This window comes from Scylla paramamosain, chromosome 24, assembly GCF_035594125.1.
Source record: "Scylla paramamosain isolate STU-SP2022 chromosome 24, ASM3559412v1, whole genome shotgun sequence".
NCBI classification, from domain to species: Eukaryota; Metazoa; Arthropoda; class Malacostraca; order Decapoda; family Portunidae; genus Scylla; species Scylla paramamosain.
This window is the reverse complement of record NC_087174.1, coordinates 14,361,116-14,388,158: the sequence shown is the minus strand read 5'-3', so window position 1 is coordinate 14,388,158 and position 27,043 is coordinate 14,361,116. Positions and strand designations below refer to the sequence as shown.

Sequence of the window (27,043 nt, the reverse complement as noted above, 5' to 3'; positions counted from 1 at the left end):
TGTTTGCTCTCCCTCACAAGTAAGGCACTGTTCAGTGTAGCAATCCTGGAAATATTCTGTTATTCTATCTTTAGTTTTTGTTAATTGTCTGGGAGACAATGGGATGTTATATTTTCCGTCTGTAGCGACCCTCACGTTTATCGCTTTTTTTTTTTTTTTTCAAGCTACTTTTTTTCACCAGTTCGAATAATCATTTCTATGTTCATCCATGAAAGGCTGACCTCTTACAATTAATGAAAATAGAGGGTATATAATTTAGCAAAGAATAACTTGTTTGTATGATCTCCAGTTAATGATATGAACAATTTTGTTCTGGATGCCACAATTATGTGAGCAGAGCTGTAATTTATGGCATGTGGCAATCTTACTGAGTACCTGATAAGATCATTGATAAGAATCAGTCACAGGAGACGATAAATTCCACAAACAACGACCAGTCTTGTGGGAAGCGCGTCCTGAGGGAGACACTCGTTTGTTGCTGAAGTAAGTATATGTATTTAAGTACTACGAATGATGTTTGTGGGGTCTGGTTTAATCCACCCCTAGAAAATAACTGGTGATATATTTCGTCTCGAAAGAAAGGAGCGTAATGGCAGTCATGGCCATATTAACCTTCCTTGATGGCCCTGGGACATTCTTTGCGTGTAACTATTGATTTATTGAGAGGTGCGTTGCATCACAACGACTATACTCATGCAACGACAGCGGCAGCGTGGTGGTGACGATGAAGGTGATAAGTCATCAGATTTTGAAGTCAAGTAAGTATTGACTGAATATAATTTGACTTGCGTACCGGTTCCACATATATGCGAAGGTGTGGAAGCTTAGCAAGTTTCATCTACTAGTACATGTGCACCATATTTCTCACTGAGGGCTATCAGAGACAAACTTTCCATGCGATGTCGTCATTTCGGTTCCAGTTGATTAAGCTTTCGTTTATCTGTTAGCACATGATTATGATTAATACAGACAAGGAAATACATTCATATTACTTGGATATTACTAAGATGTTGGGTATAGCTTTAAAAGCTACAATTGAGAGTTGTACACATAAATCTGTGACTTACGATATAAATCTACACCGACGAAACTTTAATAGGAATATCATCTATTTCTCATAACTTCCATCATCAATTGTTTTATAAGAGAGTATAAAATCTCTCTCTCTCTCTCTCTCTCTCTCTCTCTCTCTCTCTCTCTCTCTCTCTCTCTCTCTCTCTCTCTCTCTCTCTCTGGCATGTAAACAGAGAAAGTGTTTTACTTATTTTTCTCTACATTTTTGGTGGAGGAGAGGAAGGAATGTGAGGAAAAAAAAAAATAGGGTGTGGATAGAGTGAAATGAAAGATACGGTGTTGTGCAGCAGACGTAACTATTGTAATGCATATACATTGCATTACATGATGATGGAACAAGAGAAGAAGAATAACGAAATAAAAAGAAAACAAAGAAGAAATAGAGTAAACAAAACTCAATACCAGCGCAGCTGTTTTTGTTTTGAAACACTTGATCCTTTTAGATTTGTCACCCCCTGTATTATGAATGGTGACGCGGGCCTTCACGCTTGCGAAAAGATGGAAAGGTCCAATCAGACATGACCCACGCGGAAAAAAAAAAAAAGGGCTATAAACATTGAGGAGACTGTGACCGTGGGCGAGAGGAGCCGAGCAGAGATGATGTCAGCTAACGCAGTATCAGACAGAAAAGGCAAGCGCAACACCGAGGGGACACTGTGTGCAAACGAGGGGAAAAGCCAAGTGACTTGTAGGAACTCACTCTGTCCTTATATCCCAAACTCCGCCCTGATTGGGTAAATTTAAAATATATACCGCCACGCCTGTGGGCGGGTCATGTGAGTGAATTGTATTACTGTATGTGTGTGCATGTGTGAGAATGTATAGGAATTTCGATCTTATGGAGATAACTTTTTTGAGGGAAAAACACACTATATCAGGTCATGTCATTGAGGGAGAACTCCGTAGCAGAGGTAACAGAGGTAGCAGAGAGCAGAACAGCAGAGAGAGACCAGGGATAAGAGAGGTCGGGCCTGAGGGTGGCCGGGGGCCAGATGTACAGAATCACAGAAAGTGGAGCTTATATAATTTGTAATGCGATCTTGAAATCAATGATCTCATGATTAGGCAGGAGGAGGAACAATGATAGGAGGTTAGGATTATTAATCTGATACATGCACATGTTAGTTGTTTACGTTTTGTATTAAATGTGGTTGTGTTGTGTTGTGTTGTGTTGTGTGTACTTTTCTTGTTGAATTTAAATTGAATTAATGTGACGCTGACATTGCAAATATATGTTTGTTTTTTTTTGACTGACTATGGGTGGTGTAAATTGCTGCGGCGGGACTTCACGTTTTTTTTTTTTTTTTTTTTTTATAGTGGTAATTGCGTAAATCGCCGTACTGCAGGAATTATGCATATTTTCCTGTACGAAGAACGAAGAATGGATGATTAAAATTACGTCGTATGTAATTTGTGTACGAAGATTACAGTAATTCTTGAATAAGGATTGCTGGCGACGTATCGGATGTATTCTATGTATTAATATTATTCATTAGGTAAATTAAGAAATTTACTCGAGTATTTATATCCAGTAACCAGAGGAGCTGTGTAACATCTTTGTCACGACATAAGTAGAGTGCGTGTTCTTCCCTTATATTTAGTGTGTGTTTTTCGCTTAGATAGATAAATGATAAAAGAAATATATAAATATAATAACAAACTTTTCTTTTTCTCTCTCTCACACAGGAATGGACGAGAAACGCCTGGTGATCGCTGCGGTGGTGAGTAGCTTGTATCATCGCCAGCAGCCCCAATTTCATGCTGTACCCTCAACCTACGCGGTGGTAGCTCTAGCTTGTTCTATAGCAAGGACATAACCTTTTTTTCCCTTATCAAGTTTCTTGGGTTTATGCGCATGTTACTCTCTAACAATTATGCGGCCAAGGCATTTAAAAAGGCTATGACTTCTTAATGTTCCATCTCCATTGAGAGAGAGAGAGAGAGAGAGAGAGAGAGAGAGAGAGAGAGAGAGAGAGAGAGAGAGAGAGAGAGAGAGAGAGAGAGAGATTCCAAAGAAAAAAAAAATCACGCAAAAAAAAAAACATGTATGTAATGCCTGAAAGCAGGCCGATCACCGAAAAAAAACAAGATAATGCTGAATTGATTGATATCTCATAACCAAGGACATAGTGAATGAAATGTGAGATAAGCTGAAAACTTTAAATCATCAATTTCAGGTGAATTACATCTTAGGACTTGAAGTATTAAGCGAATGCGAAGAAAATATATAGGAGAGGTTAATATCTTTATCTATTAGATTCAAGAGAGGTGTCGTTAATGAAGAGCGAAGCGAAAGTAGCTTCCACATTAAAATTTTAAGAAAAGGTGATAAAAAAAAAGAGTAATGTCAAATTATCGCCCAGTCAGCTTGACCTCAGTCAGTTATTAAGAACCATTTAAATAAGCATAGTTTGATCAAGGAATCAATTCCAAATTGTTTTTTGAGGGAATGATGTTTTATTAATCCCAATCATACAGTCCAACTCAGATAAAAAAGTAGATGAATCCATTTACATAAATTATAAGGAGAGAGCGAGAGAGAGAGAGAGAGAGAGAGAGAGAGAGAGAGAGAGAGAGAGAGAGAGGGAGAGAGAGAGAGAGAGAGAAAGAGAGCACGCGCAAGGTGAAGATGGCTGGATTCCACCCTTTTCGTTTTCTTTTTGTCGTTTTTTATTCAGTAGAATGTCTTAAAGGTAAAAAAAAAAAAAAAAAAAAAACTTGCTTTTTGTAGTATCACGATGTTTGGAAAGGATATATGTAAATCCATTAACAATCTTCCATACATTAGTCATGGTTTTATAGTAACCAATGAAAGAAAGATTTGCGCAGCAGTTGGCCGCAGGTGAGAACTAACTGTGCTGGGAAATGAGGGACAGATAGTACAACTGATGCGTGCGTTGCAGAGTGTGGTGTTGGCTGTGTCCACCGTCACTCTACTGGCGGTGACCATGTCCGCCAAGCATGGCGGGGAAAATACTGAACCAAGAAGGAACAAAACCACTCCTCTTCTTCTCATATCACTCGATGGATATCGCAGTGACTATTTTTTCCGCTATCAACCAACGCTCAAAAGTATGGCAGAAAATGGGGTGAAAGCTCACTTTATGATGCCCTCATATCCAACCGTCACCTTCCCCAACCACTACACCATCGTCACGGTAAGTGCGCTCTGGTTTACATGCATTATTGACCAAGGAAACTATCCTTGTCATTGCTCCTCCACATTTCGAATCCTGATGTTACCTGCTGGATACCTTCTGCCCTTATCTCAGTGCATCACTCCTGTTCAAATACTTTCCACTTAACTTGCGGCATTCCTTCGCCAAGTTGGTTGAACAGAATCCCCCTTTTTTTTTTTCATTATTCTTTGAAAATGACAATTTCAAAAACAAGTGAAAAGGCCTGTTACTGACTCGCTCAGTCTACAAACAGGACATAACATTTTGTGTCTCCACAGGGATTGTACCCCGAATCACATGGTATCGTCGCCAACAATTTCTACGATCCAGACTTTAATGAAAGCTTTGCCATTAACATGAAGGTCAAGGACGGAAAGTGGTGGGGAGGAGAGCCCATCTGGCACACACTCACCAGGCAGGTTGGTAGTAGACTCTAGTGAGTCAGTGGGATGTGGATGAACTAGTTGGTAGTTCTCGTGTAATTGAGTGCATTATTGATCAGTAAGTGATCAACTGAGATGGTTATATAGCTAGGAAGTCAGTCCTTCAATCTGTGTTGTAGTATACATTTAGTTCACTATTAGTTTGTCAGTAAGTTAGTGACTATAAGTTGGAGAGTTAAGAGGGAGAACTTGGGTCTCAAACTGAACTGTAGATGAATGAAATAGACTCAGCAATCAGGTTGTTAGTGCCGAGTCATTAGTGAGTTTTAAAAGAAGGTTAGATGAAATTATGGATGAAGCTGATTAGGCATGTTTCATGCAGGGAATACTATGTGTAGGCCAGACAGTTTGCAGGTTCCCTTATATTATTATATTCTTATGACTGGATACACAAATAACTCTCTCTCTCTCTCTCTCTCTCTCTCTCTCTCTCTCTCTCTCTCTCTCTCTCTCTCTCTCTCTCTCTCTCTCTCTCTCTCTCTCTCTCTCTCTCTCTCTCTCTCTCTCTCGTAGAACAAAACAAGCGCCACTTTCTTCTGGCCCGGATCTGATTTTAACATCACTGGCCATTATCCGACCTATTATCGTCCCTTCGATAAAGCAGTGCCTTTCGAAGAGCGCATCGACCAGGTAAGATTGTTCTTCATTGATTTTCTGTTGCATGAAAAATATTTCAAGATCATTCTTAAATTCTTTATATATATATATATATATATATATATATATATATATATATATATATATATATATATATATATATATATATATATATATATATATGTGTGTGTGTGTGTGTGTGTGTATGTGTGTGTGTGTGTGTATGTGTGTGGAGGATAAACTCATTGATATAATTATAATGATATTTTCTATGTGCTGATGTGTCTTTTTTTTTTTATGTTTCATAAAGTTTTTTCTCTTGCCTTCCCAGGTGGTGGAATGGCTGTCGCTTCCCGATGAGACCAGACCGGACTGGGTATGCGTGTACCTTGACGAGCCTGACAGCACTGGACATGCGTTCGGTCCTAACACCGCTCAAGTAAGTGGTTCAGATTAATAGGGATATATGCATAAATTGCCATCCATAAGTGAAGTTATAATACAAACCACCATACCAGTAGATGTTTCTTTAAAATTTCTTGCATCATGGTATTTTTCTGACAGGTGGATGACATTTTGATCAGAGTGGATGGAATGATGAATCGTCTTCTATCTGGCCTGAGACGGAACGATATGGAAGACAAAGTGAACATCATAGTGTTGGCAGATCATGGCATGGCACACGCAGGCAAAGAAAAATATATCAATCTTACTGACTACGATGCTAATATCGAAAGTTCAACAACACAGATCACTTACGGAGCCTTCACTATGATGAACCTCAAGGAAAATGGTAAGTGCAATTTTTACTAGTTAATCCTAACAGGGTTTCGAGAGAATGGCATTACAGATAATTTACTCAACTTTTTATTTTTTCCAGTGGCCATCGAGGACATGCTAAACAAATTATCATGCCCACCTGGAGCCCCATCCATCAGGGCCTTCCCACCGGAAGACCTCCCCACACGTTTCCATTATTCTTACAACTCACGGATTGGCGACATCGTACTAGATTTCGACAGCGGCTATTACACCACATATAATTACACATTAGATGGGGAGCACGGTTATGATAACCATGATAGCTTCATGGAAGCCCTCTTCATTGCCACTGGACCTGACTTTAAGAAGGGTGTATTGCTGGAACCATTTCAAAACATCGAGATTTACAATCTAATGTGTTACCTGACCGAAGTGGAGCCTGCGCCAAATAATGGCACTGAGGGAGCCCTCTATGCTGCATTGCTCGACCCCCCAGAATTACCTGAAGTACCTGTGGTTAGTATAGTGGAACAGTAAAGGTGTAACACTTGCTAATTATCTGGACGTAAGATTTTTTTTTCCACCATGCTTTACTGTTGGTCTTACTTAGTCAGGATATATTCTTATTTTTACTTTCCACTTTATTCATCAATTTTGCGATGTTCTGTCATATGCTTTTCTTTTTAGTTGGGAAAAGTGATTAACTATGAATATTGGAAGTGATTGGATTAATAGACTTAAACAAGCAGGAAGTGCAATATTGCATTAGACGCTGATGAAGAAAGCATGATTTTGATGTGATGGGCACAAGGCATACAAAATATGGTTTAACAGCAAGATAAAAAATTGACATGAGTGGCAAGTGACAAAATTTATTAAGGCATGCTTATCATTACACAATGGTACTTACATAGCTGTATGTGTATTTATTGTTATTGTTATTCTTAAATTACTTGCATTGTGTTATATTTAAAAGAATTTTTTAGGCTGGAGAAACTGATGCTAAATCTTATCTGGCAGGAGGACCTACTGGTACCTGAATACCCAACTATCCTGACTGAGGAATTACTGACGATGGCGCAATGCCGGGACAATAACTTAACTGAAGTAAGTGTACAGTGTGCAGGACTGACTTTTCAGGTAAACTGTGACGGGTAAATGAGGAAAACGAACTCAAGATTTTTGCATCTTTTTCGGCAGACTAAATTCCTCATTACAGCATATTCCTTTCGTCTCCCTCCTTGTGTTGCTAATTTTATTCAAAAGAGAAATTTACTGCACAAGTTAACACAGTTGTTTCAAACACTGCTGGATGGAACATCTTCACCTTTGTATTCATGTTGTTAACAAAATTGGAGAAAATATTGTTACAAAATCGGGGAGATCATACCTGCCTGATTCACTTGGCCGCCTACTCACTGCACCACAGTGGCACCGGTCATCTCGCCTGTCAAGAATTTCGGCCAAATATCACTGTAATTGACTTACCACTCTTCATTCACAAACTAGACATGACATGACACAGATGCCGGTGATATCCCCCCTAGGCGCTGCTGCTTCGCTGCTGCTGCTTCTGCAAGCTCTACGGCCCAAACACATACATTTTATATACCGTACATCAATATCTGCCTTCCGGTCACCTTTGCAACAATATCGTGCATCTGACTGAGTGATCAATATGGTAATGATAATAGCAATAATAATAATAATAATAATAATAATAATAATAATAATAATAATAATAATAATAATAATAATAATAATTGTAATTGCAATTGTAATTATTATTATTATTATTATTATTATCATTATTATTATTATTATCATCATTATCATTACAACAACTACAGTGGTAATAATAGTAAATTATTTTTTGACAATTCATGCAACTTTAGATACTTTTGCTTGGATATGATGATTTATGATAGAATTATGTATATATATATATATATATATATATATATATATATATATATATATATATATATATATATATATATATATATATATATATATATATGTATGTATGCACACTTTACAGTATGTAGTCTACTTGCTTCTGACTTCCCCAAGCATATATGCAGCAGCAGCACATGATGTTCCGAAGTGTTGCACTTGATCCCACAAGTACCTGTATATGTAGCAGCTTTACCTGACATGCTCCTACAACATTAACAGGAGGAACAACAACAGCTGCAAGAGATCAATATAAACCAGAATGAACAACTTGACTTAACTCTGCTCCACCTTCCATGGGGCATCCCTTCATCTGGCAACCAGTCTGCCGATGTGATACTGCTCTACCATAAGGACCACGTCACAGGTGAGAACCATCTACCACTGTGTGTTGAATGAAATTTGTGTTTAGAACGATTTTTATAGGGTGACATTCTTAAAAAATAAATAAATAAATAAATAAAAATGATGGATTCATGTTTCTTCCATCAGGATATTCTGAAAAGCTGAAGATGCCTGTGTGGACAAGCTTCACCGTGAACAACCCACCGCAGGGGACACCGAGGAACGAAAGTTTGTGGCTTAGCGATGTGCGTCTAAATATATCCAACACACCTACATGTGAATCCTACCTCCAAGAAGATCTTTCCATGTTTCCACTTTTCCCTCCTGGTAAGTATTTTAGTTACTTTTCCCACTTTAAGATATCTTCTTGCCATCCAATCTGTTGCCAAGGTACTGTAATACATGATATGGTTTTCATGTAATTACAAATTGAGGTATGCTGTTTTTGACAACTTCCTACAGAACTCTCCACCAATGGAAGCCTTGACCTTATCCCATATTTAGTGAGCAACTCTGTGCCACTGGAAACCACAACAAGGATCATGGACTATTTGGCTGATTTCTTGCAACAGATCCAGATGAAACAGAAAACTTCAATAAACGTGAAGCTTGGACCCGTATTTGACAATAATGCAGATTCCCTCCCTGATGACTTTTTAAATTCTACGTAAGTACTGCACACTAGTCCCTACTATTTTAAGGTGCACACTTAGGAGAGGCGACATCTGTCATCTTTTTCATGACGTTGTCATCTGCAGAAGCTATCTCTGACACACTGGTGCTTGAGGCTTACATTCATCTTTCCCATCTTATTCCCTCTGCTTATCTCCCTCACTCACACACGCGCGCGCGCGCGCCGCCCAGCTGATAGGACGTATTCACATCACCTCCCTACCCATCTAGGTTTTGGTTGTACAGGGGGTCGAGCTTGAGTCCTGTCTCCATAATAGGGAATAGTGTTATGTGTGAGTGCTAGGGAAGTGAACTGTAAATCGGGAAGTGGCCGAAAGGGTGAAATAGGAGAGTAGTGAAAGGTAAACATTGTCAGTGATATTTTTATGATGGCGTCCGGCACGGTAAAATTGTTTTCGAAGGATTCAAAGACGAGGACCTTAGTTTTGCTTATACAAATAAACGAATGTGGAAAATTGACGAAGAAAATATGAAATAAGAGAAGAAATACATAACTTAGCTGCGATAATAAAGACGTGGAAGGAAGAGAGAGAAGTGGATGGTGACAGTGTAAAAAAGAAAACATCGAGTGATATAAAGATGAAGCAAAGGGAAATGAAAAGAGAAAAAGAAAACAGATAACTGAGGGAGGAGGTGACAAAAATAGTGGACTTAAACAAGAAGTTAAGAAAGCTTTACGAGAGACAGAGAGGGGTTGGAAAAGTAAAAGAATTAGTGACAGGAGGTCAAAAATTGAAAAGAAGAGAGAGAACAACAAAAGACGGATATAGAGGAGATTATAAGGCAACAGCAACAGGAACACAATAAGGACATGGAAAAGCAGGTGATTAGAATAATAAAGGAAAAAAGTAATCTTGCGAGAGAGACGGTACAGAGAAAGGTGTGTGATGGTATTTGGGGTCAAGGAGAACCTACCCATGAAAATAGCTAGAGAGAAGGAAGAGGTGAAAAGGAATTTATAGCATAAGTAGCGGGAGGAGGAGATGGTTGAACAAATTGAAGAGGTTTATAGGATTGGAAAGTACGACGAAAACGGAACAAAACCAATGAAACTAAGATTCATGTCACAAACAGCAGCGGAACATGTGTTACCAAGAACAGCAGGAAAATTGGCAAAAGTAGAAGGAATGAGGGAAATATGGATAATAAGAGGCACGAACGAAGGAGAGAGAAGTAAACTGAAAGAGTTGAGAGTAGAGGCCGTCAAAAAAAAAAAAAAAAAAAAAAACGAGAAAAAAAAAAAAAAAAAAAAACGAGCAAGGAGACTCATTTGGAAAGTTGTGGACATGAAAGTGAGGAAACGGTAGCACAAAGATGCCGCGCAAGATCACCAAACGAAAGCTTAAAAATTATGTATACAAATATAGATGATTTGGTGTCGAGCCTATTGGAACTTAAAGACTATCTAAAGAACAATAAACCAGACGTGGCATGTTTAACAGAAACCAAACTAAAAGAGGAAATAAAGATGGGATTTGCAAAAGGTTATAGCACATGGAGGAGAGACAGAAAAGGAAAGGGAGGAGTGATGGTATTGGTAAAAGAGGATATTGTTGTTGAGGAAGTGGAATATGGTGGTGGAATGGCAGAAGCTTTGAGTGTTGTGATTAAGATCAAAGGAAGTGGAAAAAGGAAAGTTATTGTGACGTACATACCACCTAAAACTAATGCATGGGAGTCCAATAGATATGAAATGCAACTAGAAACAAGAAATAGCACATAGGAAATGATCAGGAAAAATAACAAAGTGCCCTTATTAGGCGATTTCAACATTAGAGGAACTAACTGGGAGGAGATGGAAGTGGAAGAAAATGTCAGATCATGGAGTGAAGAGCTTAGGCATACCATAATGGTGAATACAGTGAGACAGTGGGTGAACAAACCTACAAGATGCAGAGAAGAACCATCACTGTTGGACTTACATTTGTGAAAACCCCAGAAAGCAGACCAAGTATACATTGTCTGAATCCACTGGGAAAAAGTGATCATGTGACAATAGAAATAGTACTACAGGAGGAAACAGTGTTGCACAGAAATTAACAATTTAAAAATGGGAGACAACTATGCTCAGGCAAACTTTGCAGAGCTTAATGAATTTTATGGAAAAATTAACTGGAAAGAGCTATTTGAAGGTAAAGTAATGCAAGGAAAATATGAGATATTTTTGAGCAAGTATAGAGAGAGGCTGCAACAGTTTGTGCCAAGTTATAAAGTGAAAATTCGGAAACATAAATGGTATAATGCCAGGTGTGTAGAAGCAAAGAAGAAAAGGACAGAGAATGGAGGAAAATAATGAAAAAAGCTGAACACAAGTACTAGGAAAGAATACAGAAAGGCAAGGAATGAATATGGTATAATAAGAAGAGAAGAAGAAAGAAATTTTGATAGTGACATAGTAAGAAAATGCAAGGAAGAGCCCAAACTCTTGTACAGATACAGAAATGGAAAAATGAAACATGGGGATGACATAAACAAGTTAAAAAGAGAAGAAAGAATTTATGAAACTACTGACATGAGTGAACTAATGAATGAGTGTTTTCAATCTGTGTTTACAAAAGAAACTGATTTTGTGGCACCGAAAGTGTTATCACAGAATGAGGGAATACAGGAGATACAAGTAAAGAGACAAGAAATCAAGTAAATGCTGGAAGAGCTGGATGTAGAAAAGCTATGAGACCAGATCAAGTAAATGGATGGATATTAAAAGAATGCAGAGAACAAATGGAGGAACTCATATGGGATATAACCAGCAACTTGTTGAAAGAAGGAAAAGTACCAAGGGAATGGAAAAGAGCTAACATAGTCCCAATATACAAAGGGGGAAATAAAATGGAACCATTAAATTTCAGACCAGTGTCACTAACAAGTATTGTAAGCAAGCTTTGTGCAATATTTAGAAGATGAAAAGATAATTACAGAAAACCAATTGGATTCAGGAAAGGGTGATCCTGTGTCACAAATCCACTGAGATTTTATACGAGTGTAATAGATGGAGTGCAAGAGAGGGATGGATGGGTTGATGTGGTATACCTGGATCTCAAAAAAGCATTTGGTAAAGTTCCTCACAAAAGTCTTATGTGGAAGTTAGAGAATGAAGGAGGACTAAAGGGAGCAACATTGAGATGTATGGATGATTATTTACAAGGGAGAGAAATGAGAACAGTAATCAGAGACACTAATTCAAGTTGGTGCTAAGTGACAAGTGGAGTACTGCAAGGATCTGTGTTGGCACCTATTATGTTTAAAAAATATGTGAATGATATGACAGAGTATCTAAATAATGATGCAAACTTTCTTGCTGATGATGCAAAAATAATGAAAATAACAAAGGATGAAAATGACTGCAAGGAGTTACAAAAGGATATTGGCAAGATACATGCATGGAGCCAAAGATGGAAACTAGAATTTAATGCCAGAAAATGCCACATGTTGGAAATAGGAAAAGTAAAAAGAGACCTTTATGGAATTACAAAATGGGAGAAATAATAAAAACTAATGAAGAAAAAGATTTGGGAGTAATGATCCAGAACACACCATCACCTGAAAGGCACATGAATGGAATATTTGGCTCTACATCCAGCTTGTTAACAAACATTAGGGTGACATTTAACTACGTAAAGAAATGGTGAATTATAACAAGCATGATACAACCTAAATTGGAATACACAGCAGTAATTTGGGCTCCACATAAAAAAAAATATAAAGAAACTGGAAAGAATACAGAGGATAGTGACAAAGATGGTACCAGAACTGAAACACTTAAGTTTTGAAGGAAGACTTAAAGAGATGGGATTACCAATACTACAACAGAGAAGAGAAAGAGGAGACCTGATAACAATGGAATTACCAATACTACAAGAGAGAAGAGAAAGAGGAGATCTGATAACAATAAACAAATTAGTGAACAGTACAGAAAATAGACAGAAATGACTTGGTACCACAAATGGAGGGGGAAGGGAGACAGATGAGGAAGCATGGGAAGAAAATAAAGAAGAGTGGATGTTTGAGTGACATCAAGAATTACAGCTTCCTGCATCGAACTATTGAAATCTGGAATGATTTGAAGGAAGAGGTGGTTGTGGCAAACAATGTACACATGTTAAAAGAGAAACTGAATAAATATGGTCATGGAGACAGGACAAAATAAGCTTTGGCTCATGCCCTATACAATACAACTAGGTAAACACACACACACACACACACACACACTATGAATAAATAAATAAATATAAGTACATAGAAAAAAAAAAAAAAAAAATCACTATTTCCATCAAGCATTACCCAGTCACTTACATTCTGACAGGACAGAAAGCAGAAATCTTCCATGATTACCAATTGATATAGTGTCAGAAAGAAAGGTAGACACTGGGAGGCACTTAAGTGCCTTTTGGCATCCTGTACATTATCCTTATATTTTTAGGAATCTACAAGTCCCTTCTGATCTCTTCATGGTGATCACCCACTGCAGAGAAGTGGGAGTTTCCATCCATAACTGTGGAAATGACTCCCTTGATGCAGTCTCCTTTATAATTCCTGAAAAACAGACTGTTGACAACAACTGCAAGGTAAGTTACTCAAAGCACAGTGGATGGCAAACCTCTTTACAGTACTCTATAGTTTGCTTTCAAACATTTTGGCAAAATTTCTCAACTAATCTAATCAATCTTCAGTAGAGAATGTTGAGATCTTTCAGCGTGTTTTCATGATTTTGTTCATGGTTTAAGTAATATTCTGAATCATCAATGAAAAGTCCATGAAAATCTGATTAATCATCTCCTTGGATCTTTGGAAATACTTTAGTCCTAATGGGACTCCAAATCACTTCAAAATATTGGCCTATAAATGCAACTTTTTTGTTTTATCACATCTTTGAAATTCCCAAATCAAGGTAGTGTGTAAACAGCCTTGTCTTATTTTCAAGAAAAGACCACAATGATATTTTCAGTAATACACTTACACCAATAGGATGATGTGATGCAAAATAAGTCTTGAATATATTCAAATATATTAAAAAGTACTGAGAGCTGAGATGTGAGAGCTGGATGGGACAGACAAATCCCCATACTGATAAAGAGATCTCATTTGGGTGTCCAATATGGTTTTTGGTCACTCACCTGCAAGCAACATTCAGTAGATCAAGTGCAGAGGAACAAAAGATATCTTAGGGTATGACTTGGCCACATCTTCATGGCCTCATGAGGGAGAAAAGTGATACAAGTGGTGTAAAAAACTGTATGACATTCAAGTCATATTCATAAAATGACTGTCCCTCTGTGGCCCCTGTCTGTCAGTATTTTATGAATATCATGGTTCAGAAATCTGTGTGAATATACAGTATTAATCACAGTATTCAAACAGATAAATTATTACCTAAAAGATAATAGTCTAACATAGAATATGTGAATAGATACATTTCACTATACAATTTTTATGTGGTGATTCTAGCAAGAACCTGGGAATTGTACTAGATTTTTCATCCATTAAGGATACTGAGTATTTGAGAAGGTACCTGAAGATACAAGTGATAAGAAATAATGTGGTATGAGTATCAACTTAAAACAATCAATAGAAGTATTACAAGTAAGTTTAGCTTTGTCCTCCACGTGTCACACTGGTCTGTTAATGTTTCACATCACTGTGCAACAGTTTAATGTTTCTGGAACCTGTTAACAATAGATTTCTAGCACACACACACACACATTTATATTGATTTTGAATTGGTCTGATTTTCAAACTATTATAACTTTTGTGTACAGATGGATCCAGACTACACTATTACTATGTTCCTGTCTACAGTCCATGATGTAGAGCTAGCTACAGGCCTTACCTTCTACCCTGAGCTTGAGCCTTCTACACGCCTACAACTGGCACTCAGGATCCACAGAAATGTTAAAGAAACTTTAATGCAGAAACTTTAATATGACATGTACACAATTGAGCAATTAGTTTCATTCTGTATAATGTAAATGTAATGCATGCAGATAGTTTTGTAGATAATATGTATAATTTCTGGGCTATTGTATATGATAGTGCAATAATTTATGCAACAAACATGTCATTTGTACTTAATGCAACTACTGTATACTCGTATACCTATTTATGCAGTGCTGGTGTGTACACATTCCCTTGTGGGTATCTATTGTTGTAGTTGAATAAAAATATTCTGCTCACTTTTATTGTGAAGCAGTCATTTGGTTCTTAACCAGCATTATACAACAGTACATATCAAGTGAAAATAATCACCATCAACATTTGTAGTACACCAGGTTACAGACATGTGGTCCTATATCCATAAAGTATATTTGTGTTTATTCAATCTTTCTTTCAATTAATACATACTCTTGTAATCAACTTGTATGTGCGTGCATGTTTAGTATGGTGCTCGTTAACCTTACTGTGACACACACACACACACACACACACACACTGTAGTGTAGTGGTTAGCACATTTAGCTAACAACCAAGAAGGCCTGGGTTCGAATTCCGGGCACAGTGAGGCAAATGGGCGAGCCTCTTAATGTGTAGCCCCTGTTCACCTAGCAGCAAGTAGACATGGGATGTAATCCAAGGGGTTGTGACCTTGCTGTCCTGGTGTGTGGTGTGTAAGTGGTCTCAGTTCTACCCAAAGATCAGTCTCTATGAGCTCTGAGCTCTTTCTGTAGGGAAATGGCTGGCTGGGTGACCAGCAGATGACTGTAGGTGAATCACATGGCAGCTTTGGCCAAAACTCCACCAATGGAAGTTTGCAGATGATATTCTAATTGATGTGGATTATAAGGTGGACTCAAAAATGTTTTTATCTTGTCAGGTCCCTGATCAAAACCATAGAAAAAAGAAATATAAATAAATAAAAAGTAAATAAATATCAATGCTTATTTTAAGCAATGTGCAGTAAATATCCTCAATCCACATGTACTTCAGTGTAAGCACATCTTCATTAAAAGGTAATATTATAGTAGAGGATCACTACTGAATACTGCATGTAGCCATTTTTGTTATATATATTTATAAAGATTGAAATTACAAAAAATTTTAGTTGTATATATTCTCATGCCACTAACCATTGCTCTATACCCACTACAATCTCTCTCTCTCTCTCTCTCTCTCTCTCTCTCTCTCTCTCTCTCTCTCTCTCTCTCTCTCTCTCTCTCCTCCCACCCCTTATAATTAATGTAAATGGATTCATCTACTTTTTTTTTTTTATCTGAGTTGGACTGTATGATTGTAATTAATGAAACATCATTCCCTCAAAAATCAATTTGGAAGGGTAAGGTCATACACATTACTGAATTACATACTAAAATGAATCACATGCCAATTCCCACCATTCAAACATTTTAAGCTCACACTGACCATGTTTACATTTTTACATACAATACATAAACCTTATGTTATATCACTATTATATAGCTGTATAAAAAGGAAAATATGTAAGCCTATATAATCATACTAATAAGTCAGGGCTTATATAATTTCAGAAGTTCTTAACTATTGTGTATGCTAATGATTGTTTTAAAAATATTAGTCACTTAAATCTTTTGGGTTTGGAAATTTGAAATGTTCAGCAATTGAGCCTAAGATCAGCTTGGCCTAAAACAGGCAGAGCTCAGACTTATCAGAAGAAATATGGGCTTGCAATGAGCACCTAATCAGTTTTTACAGTTATCATTCATCTTCTGCACAGTTACTGTAAAAAACCGTACAATAATATTCTGTTTCAGCATCCTAAATATATTTTTACTACAAAGATGGAGAATGATTATTTCACTTTAGTTTTGGGAGGTTTCAAAAATCCAATCTTTCTTAAATACCTTACTATAAATGGTGTTGCAGTGAGTGTCACAGCTATTCGGGCTGGAGCAAACACCTTGTGAACAGCATAAGCCACTACAAAGGTGGCAGCTCCAGCTGCTCTCTTTGTGTTGACATCTATTCTATCAAATTCTTCAACAGTTGTTTGTTTAGGAGCCGTTGTGCTGCTGGAGTCCTGCTCAAGGATTTCCACAGCTGGAGATTTGCTTGGGGCTGGCATGTCTGCAGCTCCCTCACCCACATGGCCCAAGCTAATACCTAGACTCTGGATCACACCACTCATGTCTACTCCACTGAGAAGGAAAACAAAATCAGTGTTAGAAAATACTGAAATTACTAACATGAAGCTATATCATACTCCTGACTATAAAGATGTTCACTGCAGTTAATGGAAACTAATAAATTTCCACAAGATCACATACCAAAGCCAAATTATCATAATATTTTATCAATTAATTAGATTATGCATATATATATGTAGCTTCAGGTCCTGTGTACCAACCAGTAGGTGAATGTCATGAGTATAAAAAAAACATAAAAAAAAAAAGCAACACAACATGCATATCTCACCTAGAAACCAGAAGGTAGCATATCCCTAGGGAAGCTAGAGAGATCATGACATGGAAAACAATGACCGTTGCTCCATATTCTTTTACTGCTCGCTGCAGCTTCTGCCTAGGGGTCAGCTGAAGCTCAGGTGTGTCTATGGTCTTGCTGTCACAGGTATGACTTTGCTGGATGTTGCTGACTGCACTCTTGTGGAAAAACTTACACCCAAATGACCTTTTGATTAAATGTTCTCCAATGGCTTTGTTAGATAGAAGGCAGACTTTGCTAGGACTGACAGACAGCCTGACACAGTTTACATAGTCTACACTACCAGCACCATCACCATAAAGTGTGTTAGATCCACTCAATCTTGGCACATTAGCATGTTTAACAGGCATACAGTGCCTCAAACAGCTAAGGATATGGTAGGTAGTACCTGGATTCTTTTTTGAAGAGATGTTTGAGTGATGGAAGGTGTGAAGATCACCAGAAATATATTTCTCATCCTGAGCCCACTGGCCACCTGGCATGTTTAGGTGGACTGGGGCCTTGCCAGTGATTCCATATGGCTTTGGAACATTTGTTTGCATGACCTGAAAAGGTATGATTTGTCACCCAAAATATTACAAAACATTAAATTGAGAATATATAATCTGAGAAACATACACACATGTGTAGGAATTTCAATACTTCAGTGCTAGGAGGTAATTTAGAAGTTATCCTTACTGATGATAGTGAGACAGTGATGCGAGAATCATATATATCAGAATGGGAGTCAATTGGGTGAGAGCTATTGTTGAATGCAGCTTCATGGGTTCCTTGAGTGCTCATGAACTTTGCTCCAAAGACACCACCAACTTGATTTAATTTGGAAGATACATCACGATTGCGGCGTGGAGAGAAGCGAGCCTTTAAATAAATAAAGGTACCATAAGATTAAGTTTTTATTCTAGAGACATGCATGGACATACATACACACAAAGTGAGGAAAATGTGTGTTGTTAGTAAATATAAGAATGACATTTACAAATGTAGAAAATAACATCTTTTATAAGACCTACACTGGAATATGAATCAGTAGTATGGAATACACATTTAAAGAAATATTACTAAACTGAAAAAGTATATAAGACAGCAACAACATAGGTATTAAGGTATGAAGAAAGATCAATAAAATTGCAGCTACTGAAACTGAAGGAAAGACAAAGGAGGGGAAATATGATTATGGTGTATAAATGTGTAACAAAAATATAAAAGGTAGATGCAGTAGATTTGTATGAAAGAGGAAACCTAACAAGAGAACACAGGAAAATACTAAGACAAGAGGAGATAAAAATGTGCAGAAACATAGTTTTAAAAATAAAACATTAGATCAGTGGAATGCATTACCAGAGGAAGTGGTGTGTGTGAACAATATACATAATTTTGAAGAAAAATATGATTAATGCTTTTAAAAAAAAAATGGGGCATTAAAAGCTTGACTCAATTATGTAAGGATACAAACAGGTAAATACATGTGTGCAAACATGGACATCTGGAGGGAGAGGCAAAGGAGGAATAATTGGCCACTCATGGAATTTTCCAGTGAGTGCAGTAAAACACTGCGTTTACTGATGTATTATAAAACTGCACATACATATATAATTTATTTTAGCCTCCATGAAAATCCTATGAATTCATGTGTATGTGCATGCATTCATAGGCAATAAGCTGGTGAATACTGTAATAGACAACACAATGACACAATGGATAGAAGAGAACACCAGGATCAGAAGGGAAGATACACTGGCAAGATTGGATATAATGTCAACCAAAGAACCTGACACACTAATTGATATAAGTGCCCCATGGGAAAAAAAAAAAAAAATAACCATTTGATAATTAAATTCAATGTTTTAGGAAAGAGAGAGAGAAAAAAAAAGATACAAAATATACTAGCAATTTAGATTTGATAATTGGAAAGCAAAATTTAGTAGAAAAAAATACAACTTAACTAGTACACAACAGCAATGGGAATAATTCCTGAAGATCCATAATGAAAGAAGATATTCACACAAGAGAACTCTGGTTAAATAAGAAACATAAACTACAAAAAAGAAAATGGGATATTGCATGAAATAATGGGTCTCCTATGAGGAAAGTTAGTTAGATACTCAAAGAAATGAAAGATGAAATCCTTCTAGGTTGGAGATATTCCATGGTCAAATGCTTTTAATGCCATGGCTTAGCAGCTACAGGCCATATGAATATGAATGTGCTGGAAGTTGGTAAGGGGAAGGCAAGAATGGAGGCCTGCAATGCCATTTTTATTCATTCTTGGGTATTTAATTTCTCCAGGATGTTGACATAATTACACGTCAAAATTTATTACTAATATACAAATAAACTAATATACGCACTTCCTTTATTCATAAAGGTAAGAAACATAACATCAGATCTTAAGAAAATAAGGACACTGCAAAAGTCCAACTGGCCTACACAAGGCAGCTTCTGAGCAACTAGGCCTTACCATCCGTCATTCTCATCCACAAATTTACCTAACTTTCTCTTTGAAACTATCTGATGGCTGTCTATCTACTATGGTATATTTTTAAAAGTTTGTTTCACTGTTTACAGCTCTATTTGTAAGCCAGGTTTTTCCCATCTCCTTTTAAAATTTGAATTAATATCTACTTTTTTTTAGCCTTTTAACTCAATTAATTGCTAACTGCTAACTTTTACTATATGAATTTATCTCCAATTTGTTATTTTGGCTCTAAAACCCTTAAAAAGAAACCTGGAGCTGAAATTACTTTGTGTTGTAGCTCAGACATAGAGCCTTCTAAAATATTATAGCATACCAAGATCAGATGATGGTAAAAATATACACAACACTAACAAAAATAAATAAATGAATACATAAATAGAATTAAAAGACCATAATGATAAGCTGATAGGCAAGTGGGTTATCATCTGCAATTCTCTTGTGTGCTCTTTTACTGAAAAAGCCAGAAACTGATCTATTGCAAGCTCTAATGCATTGCCTCCTTGGCTGGAGATTAGTCTTAAATTCCTTTTTGAAATGGATTTAGCTGTGTTTGTGTCCATTAAAGTATGTATAATTATTTAAGGTATTTTCTCAACTTATGTGGAAAATACTACATTATTGTTATTAAATTGCATTTCCTATTTTTTTCCCACTTATACACATTATCTAGTCCCTCTGTAACATGCTTATGTCTTGCTCAGACCTAATTAATCTTCTTACTTTGGTGTCCTAAACAAATTTACTGATGCTACTAATTAAAAAAATTTTGATCATTAATGTACATTATGAAAAGTAATGGGCCTATAACAGACCAATGGGGTCTAATAATTTCACTCTTTTTATATTTATTTCCATGCATCTGTACCTTTTGCTCTCAACTGCTAAGCCACCCTTTAATCCAGTAAAGAAGAATTACTCTTAATTCTATGAGTTTTAATTTTCCTAAACAATGTTTTATGGAGAACTATAGTAGCCAAAATGCATTGATGATGATATATTTCTGCAACACTCATGACCTTTAATCTAATTTTCAATCTAGGGAACTGCTTCATTTCCACCAAGCTTCTTGCTCTATTCCTCAATGAAACCCAGATGTTAATGTTCATCATTATGAGTTCTTTTCACCTTTTTTTCCACTAACCAACCTGGTGAACACACCTTCAAATCTGCTGATCTACATGGGCTAAAGCAACTGGTGTAGCACCCTACCTGCATTCCTAAATGCCTTGTAGATGTGCCCAACATTCTTGACCTTTTACTAACTTGTATATCTTTAGCCTGTTCTTTCCATTGAGCTTATCATAATCTCACTTCAGTATCCTGTCCTATTCCTTCAAATCTGAACTCACCAAAGCAGAGGTGCTTCTGCAATATGCCTATGTTGTGAAGAAAGACCTGTGATAATACATTTCTGATTTATCCTGTAATGACTATTGGTTTTGTAAGATATCCATCTCTGTGCAAAGCACATGACAGAAGTGGTTGTCTCTGGCATGGAGGCATACATTCCACACTTTCTCTAATCCTAGAGCTCTTAAACCTTCATTCAACTTGGCTTACTCTTATGCTGTCCAGGATAGAGATATGGCACACATATGTTCCTTAGTCTTCCACCTCTTGAAATTCATATCCTTTATACTTCTGCATGAACTCATGCTAGATCTATCCTTCAACTCACCAAAAACTCTCATTAAAAAAGTCAAAATTTTACATCTTAGATCCTCTTATCCTTGTGACATAGTATCCTACCAAAACAACATAAAACCTAAAGCTTATTGCCACATCAACTTCCCTCCTCTAACTGACTTTTCAATTTTGCACTCAACAGTACACTGTTTCATCTTTTGTTATCTTCTACATTTTATCCATGCTTATTGTTACTAACAATATAATGATCACTTATATAGTCAAAGTTGCATTTAGACAATCTTGACTGACTGGCACACTACATGACATTTCCAATTTTTGGGGTCTAGCTATGAATCAACAGGCCCTGGTTTGACTCTGGGCTGGGGTACTCCACACACAGCTCTCTCAGCTGTTCATACTTCCTTCACATTTGTTGATAAACGGGTACTTGAGGAAACCTGGGGAAGGTAAACTGTGAAAACCCAGATTTCACAGTGTACCTGTGCCCTGGGGTAAGGAATATAATTTACCACAGACTCAGAGGCAGGGTTGGCAAAAAAAAAAAAAAAAAAAAAAAAAAAAAAAAAAAAAAAAAAAAATATATATATATATATATATATATATATATATATATATATATATATATATATATATATATATATATATATATATATATATATATATATATATATATATATATATATATATATATATATATATATATATATATATATATATATATATATATATATATATATATATATTGCATATCAAAATTTAGTTTTATATCATACTCAAACTACTGTTCTATTGCTTTAATTTCCTCCCTCTCTTAAGTTTTGAATCTATCCTCAACAAGAAGAATCTGAAACATCTATCACTTCACAACTTTCTACCTATCTATATGGGTTCCATCAAGGCTGCTCTACTGGTGATCTTTTGGCTTTTCTTACTGAGTCTTGGTCATCCTCTTTGAGGGATTTAGGTGAAACATTTGCTGTTGCCTTAGACATATCAAAAGCTTTTGATAGTCTGGCACAAAGCTTTGATTTCCAAACTACCCTCCTATGGCTCCTATCCTTCTCTCTGTAACTTCATCTCAAGTTTCCTTTCTGACCATTCTATTGTTGCTGTGGTAAATGGTCATTGTTCTTCTATTAAATCTATTAACGGTGGTGTTTCTCAGGGTTTTGTCCTGTTGCCTACTCTCTTCCTATTATTCATCAATGATCTTCTAAACCAGACTTCTTGTCCTATCCACTCCTATGCTGATGATACCATCCTGCACTTTTCCACATCTTTTCCTAGACATCCAACCCTTTAGGAAGTAAACAGTTCATGCAGGGAAGCCACAGAATGCCTGACTTCTGATCTCTAAAATTTCTCACTGGGGCAGAGCAAACTTAGTATTGTTTAATGTCTCAAAACTCAATTCCTCCATCTGTCAACTTGACACAACCTTCCAGACAACTATCCCCTCTTCTTCAATGACACTCAACTGTCCCCCTCTTCTACACTGAACATGCTTGGCCTGTTCTTTACTTATAATCTAAACTGGAAACTTCACATCTCATCTCTTGCTAAAACAGCTTCTATGAAGTTTGGCATTCTGAGTAATCTCCATCAGTTTTGCCCCCCCTCTCCCCCAAGTAGCTAACTCTGCACAGGGGCCTTATCTGTCCATGTATGAAATATGCTTCACATGTTCATTGTACTGCTCTTTTAGACAGGGTGGAATCAAAAACTTATCATCTCATCAACTCCTCTCCTCTAACTGACTGTCTTCAGCCTTTCTCTCATCACCACAATGTTGCAGTCTTGCTATCTTCTACTGCTATTTTCATGCCAACTGCTCTTCTGATCTTGCTAACTGCATGCCTTCCCTCCTCCTGGTTTCACTGCACAAGACTCTTCCTTCTCTCACCCATATTCTGTCCACCTCTCTAATGCAAGAGTGGATCACCTGAAGATCCACCACCCCAGCCGCACTCAGGGTGGCAGATCTTCAGGTGAGACAATCTGGGGTGGCGGATCTTCAGGTGATCCCATACTTTTAATGAAGTAAACTTTTTTCTGCATTTTTTATATCCACTCAGTTTTTTAATGCGTTCATGTTGTTAGGTTAGGTTAGGTTAGGTTAGGTTAGGTTAGGTTAGGCTAACCTAACCTAACCTAACCAAGTGAGAGAGTCTGGGGTGGCAGATCTTCAGGTGAGACAATCTGGGGTGGCGGATCTTCAGGTGATCCCTGTGGGGTGGCGGATCTTCAGGTGATCCGCAAGAGTTAACCAATATTCTCAACCATTCATCCCTTTCTCTGGTAAACTCTAGAACTCCCTGCCTGCTTTCATATTTCCACCTTCCTATGACTTGAGCTCTTTCAAGAGGGAGATTTCAAGACACTTATCCTGTAATTTCTGACTACCACTTTTGAGTCTGTATGGGGACCAGTATCTCAGAGGGCCTTTTTTATTATTATTATTATTATTATTATTATTATTATTATTATTATTATTATTATTATTATTATTATATTTTTATTGCTCTTGACCAGTCCCTTTCTTACATGAAAAAAAATACACTTCAAACCTTTTATTTCACTCTAGATTACTTTCTAATTGCTTATTTAAACTGATTTACCTATAAATATGAGGAATAAAAATAAATAAAATAAATAGATAAATAAATAAAATCCTCTAAAAACAATCCCACCCCCCAAAAAATATAAAAAATAAAAAAAAAATAAATAAAACCCCCAAAAATCCAGTGGATTGGGTAAAAAAAAAGTTTTTTCCAACCCTGCTTAGACCCCAATGAGACAGATGAGACCCAAAGCCATGTGCAGTTATAGTGTATGCCCCCACATCTTATGGTGACATTAAATATATGTGTCTCTTTCCCTATTCTTAAAAGCAAAACTTCTTATCAACCCTACTATATGATTTCTCTTGGCCCATTAAGACTGTATACATACATGTATATTTTCCATTTTCTTTTGAAGCATATAGGTTTATCTGATTCACAAAGTATTTTTCCTTACTTAACCCTCCTTCAGTTACTACATTAATCTCTTACTAAAGAATCCAATATATTTTTTCTTGATTCATCAAAGTAATTTACACACACACACACACACACACACACACACACCTTTTCTGAGGCCTGCAGCTCCTCAACATTGGGAGGCATGGAGATGTGAGCAGTTCCTGGGATATGAGCAGAACTCAGAATCTGGTGCATCTTCTTCCTCTGCTGAGTCTGCTGTTTTAGCTGTGGTGTTTCTGTAATGAAAACTGGCACTGTATTGTTTTATAATTTATAAATAAATATATGGTATACACACACACACACACACACACACACACACACACACACACACACACACACACACACACACACACACACACAAACAATCATAGCTTGAATTCGCTATGACTTTTCACTTCTCATGTTTGATTTAATTTAATTTTCAAGCTTGGAAGATCAATCTGATCATCAAGCTAACAATGAGTTTCAAATCTTACATCCTGATTTCAGATAATTTTCAGGGTTTCAAGATTAATATTATCATCACGCTACCAATAAGTTTCAAATCTTACTTCCTGTTTGGTACACGTTACCAGTTATTCATATCCCCTCTTTATTTATTCAGTTTCTCACTTCTCACTGTTGATTTCAGATAATATTAAAAAAAATAATTTCCTAATTATGCATAAACACTGATCAGAGATACAAAATTCTGTTTGTCCTTAGAAAGTAGGGAGATTCTTTTCACTAAATTAAGTGAGGTGAGCAAATAAGGAAGCTACAGTAAATTAATGAAGAGATAAAGTAATAAAGTACTTCACATTAGCCGAGATTGCAATGGATGTGTAGTGGATCAGCAGAGAGAGAGAGAGAGAGAGAGAGAGAGAGAGAGAGAGAGAGAGAGAGAGAGAGAGAGAGATTCTTACAAGAAACTGAGCAACGAACAGTTGCTTTTTCTATCCATATTAATTTTCTGCTACCGTTGCACGTATACCTATTTGATTATGCGTTGCTCAGATAGTTCATGTTTTCCCGGATATTCTGTAACACGATAATGTATACAAGGAATAGCCATAATGGAAGAATAACAACTAGTAGCAATGATGCTAGTAAATAGATGAAAAACACACATTGCTGATTGCAGACAACACACAACGGGTAGCCATTGATATATCAACAGAATAATCATATCTTGCTAAAAAGAAAGAAAAAAAACAACGTTGCAAGTATTGAATGAAGCAATGCAACAAAATAGTTCACGATAGCAAAAACGCTCTGTAATAAATGCAGCTTCCAAACAATACCTGATGATTAGAGACGATCAGCTGTTGTTGGTTACCTGTGGTTAATGTGTGCATGTGTCTCGTAGGTGTAGAGGTCCCAGCCAAGACCCTTCCACCTTGCAGTCCCTTCAGCGCCGCCATAGCCATCTTGCCGTCCGCTTACAATAGTGCCACACGCCTCAGTGGTGATACTACCATCTGGAGAAGTGCCGCGGGGTGTTGTCTACCTGCTTGCCAGGCAGTTGCCAACTCTTGCTGGCTGGATTGTTAAGTTTGTTGTAGTGTTTTTGTTATTGAAGTTGTGGTATATAATACTTTCTTAATAGACCAGTTTCAACCTACAATGTCAGCTTCTTAAGTTGGAATGTGAATTGTTTAATGTGATACTTTGAATTTCTGTAATGAAACACATTTACCTCGTTCTTAAAATTGGGTCATCATCAACCAGCGTCAAGACGGGGAGGTTGAATAATGATCCTCATTAGGTGCCACTTATTGTCTCCTTATTTTAATCTTGCTTTGTAAGTACACATAACACAAGGCCATTCGTGGTAATAAACAAGTTTGATATAACCATGTTATTTTCTTTACTGTTCCATTCCAGACACATAGGCAGCTATTTATTTATTTATTTTTTAGAAGAATTTGAATCGAATTTATTATTATTGTTGAAGACAATTCTTGCCAACCTCACCTATTCAGTGAATAGAAGACTATCAGTATATCATATTATGATAAATAAGTATTGAATTATAGTGTTTATAGTTCAGTGGGAATAACCTTCCATGCCACTACGGTTCCTTCTCCCTCCCCAGCCATTTTTATTTTTTAATCGATTAATCAGCCTCCTTCGTCACCTGAGTAGGGTTCACACCCTATCCAGGCTGGACACGTTTTTACAAATGAGCGAGTAGTTATATTGTCTTCTTTGGGCAAAATAATACTGTATAGTGTAGTACTGAGTGAAAAGTATTAAGCTTTATCCACGTATTAAACTAAAGATAAATGAAGAAAATGCCTAATTCGAAATGAAGTGCAAGGCTTTGGGAGACTCAAAGGAAACATATCTAACGTTTTATCAAACGAAGGAAGGAGTCATTATGACCGCAATAATGATTTTTTGCAAGTTACGGCTAGCGTATTGCTGTATTCGTTCCTTTCTTAAAAA

At 36.8% G+C, this 27,043-nt stretch overlaps 2 protein-coding genes across 5 annotated transcripts; one reads left to right on the top strand and one right to left on the bottom strand.

Annotated features, from left to right (window-relative positions):
• Nucleotides 1-403: 403 nt before the first annotated feature.
• LOC135112797 (venom phosphodiesterase-like) lies at nt 404-15,365 on the top strand. 3 transcript variants are annotated; one of them, XM_064027617.1, is made up of 14 exons: nt 404-483; nt 2,761-2,795; nt 3,978-4,232; nt 4,532-4,672; nt 5,210-5,326; nt 5,625-5,732; nt 5,858-6,086; nt 6,174-6,571; nt 7,076-7,162; nt 8,234-8,378; nt 8,504-8,683; nt 8,819-9,023; nt 13,470-13,614; nt 14,806-15,365. In XM_064027617.1, exons 2-14 carry the CDS (start codon nt 2,763-2,765, stop codon nt 14,965-14,967), a joined length of 2,205 nt encoding a protein of 734 aa, XP_063883687.1. In that variant the 5' UTR covers nt 404-483; nt 2,761-2,762; the 3' UTR covers nt 14,968-15,365. The 3 variants fall into 3 exon arrangements, with proteins under 3 accessions (XP_063883687.1, XP_063883686.1, XP_063883688.1); XM_064027616.1 differs by having other exon boundaries at nt 436-483; nt 2,761-2,879; XM_064027618.1 differs by having other exon boundaries at nt 436-483; nt 2,761-2,879; nt 14,846-14,995.
• A 669-nt stretch (nt 15,366-16,034) lies between these two features.
• Nucleotides 16,035-26,129, bottom strand: LOC135112799 (uncharacterized). Of its 2 annotated transcripts, XM_064027619.1 has the most exons (5): nt 25,932-26,127; nt 24,716-24,846; nt 18,137-18,319; nt 17,432-18,003; nt 16,035-17,154 (listed from the first exon to the last, which is right to left on the bottom strand). In XM_064027619.1, the coding sequence occupies exons 1-5, from the start codon at nt 26,020-26,022 to the stop codon at nt 16,809-16,811; spliced, it is 1,323 nt and encodes a 440-aa protein (XP_063883689.1). In that variant the 5' UTR covers nt 26,023-26,127; the 3' UTR covers nt 16,035-16,808. The 2 variants fall into 2 exon arrangements, with proteins under 2 accessions (XP_063883689.1, XP_063883690.1); XM_064027620.1 differs by lacking the exon at nt 18,137-18,319 and having other exon boundaries at nt 25,932-26,129.
• Between the last annotated feature and the right edge of the window lie 914 nt (nt 26,130-27,043).

Coding starts and splice junctions, on each gene's coding strand:
- LOC135112799 (XM_064027619.1), bottom strand. CDS start 26,022: ATGGCTATGGCGGCGCTGAAGGGACTGCAAGGTGGAAGGGTCTTGGCT. Junction 24,847..25,931: donor CATGCACACATTAACCACAG/GTAACCAACAAC, acceptor TTTTCATTACAG/AAACACCACAGCTAAAACAG. Junction 17,155..17,431: donor TGCTACCTTCTGGTTTCTAG/GTGAGATATGCA, acceptor TTTCCTTCTCAG/TGGAGTAGACATGAGTGGTG.
- LOC135112797 (XM_064027616.1), top strand. CDS start 2,763: ATGGACGAGAAACGCCTGGTGATCGCTGCGGTGGTGAGTAGCTTGTAT. Junction 2,880..3,977: donor TAGCTCTAGCTTGTTCTATA/GCAAGGACATAA, acceptor CGTGCGTTGCAG/AGTGTGGTGTTGGCTGTGTC. Junction 13,615..14,805: donor CTGTTGACAACAACTGCAAG/GTAAGTTACTCA, acceptor TTTTGTGTACAG/ATGGATCCAGACTACACTAT.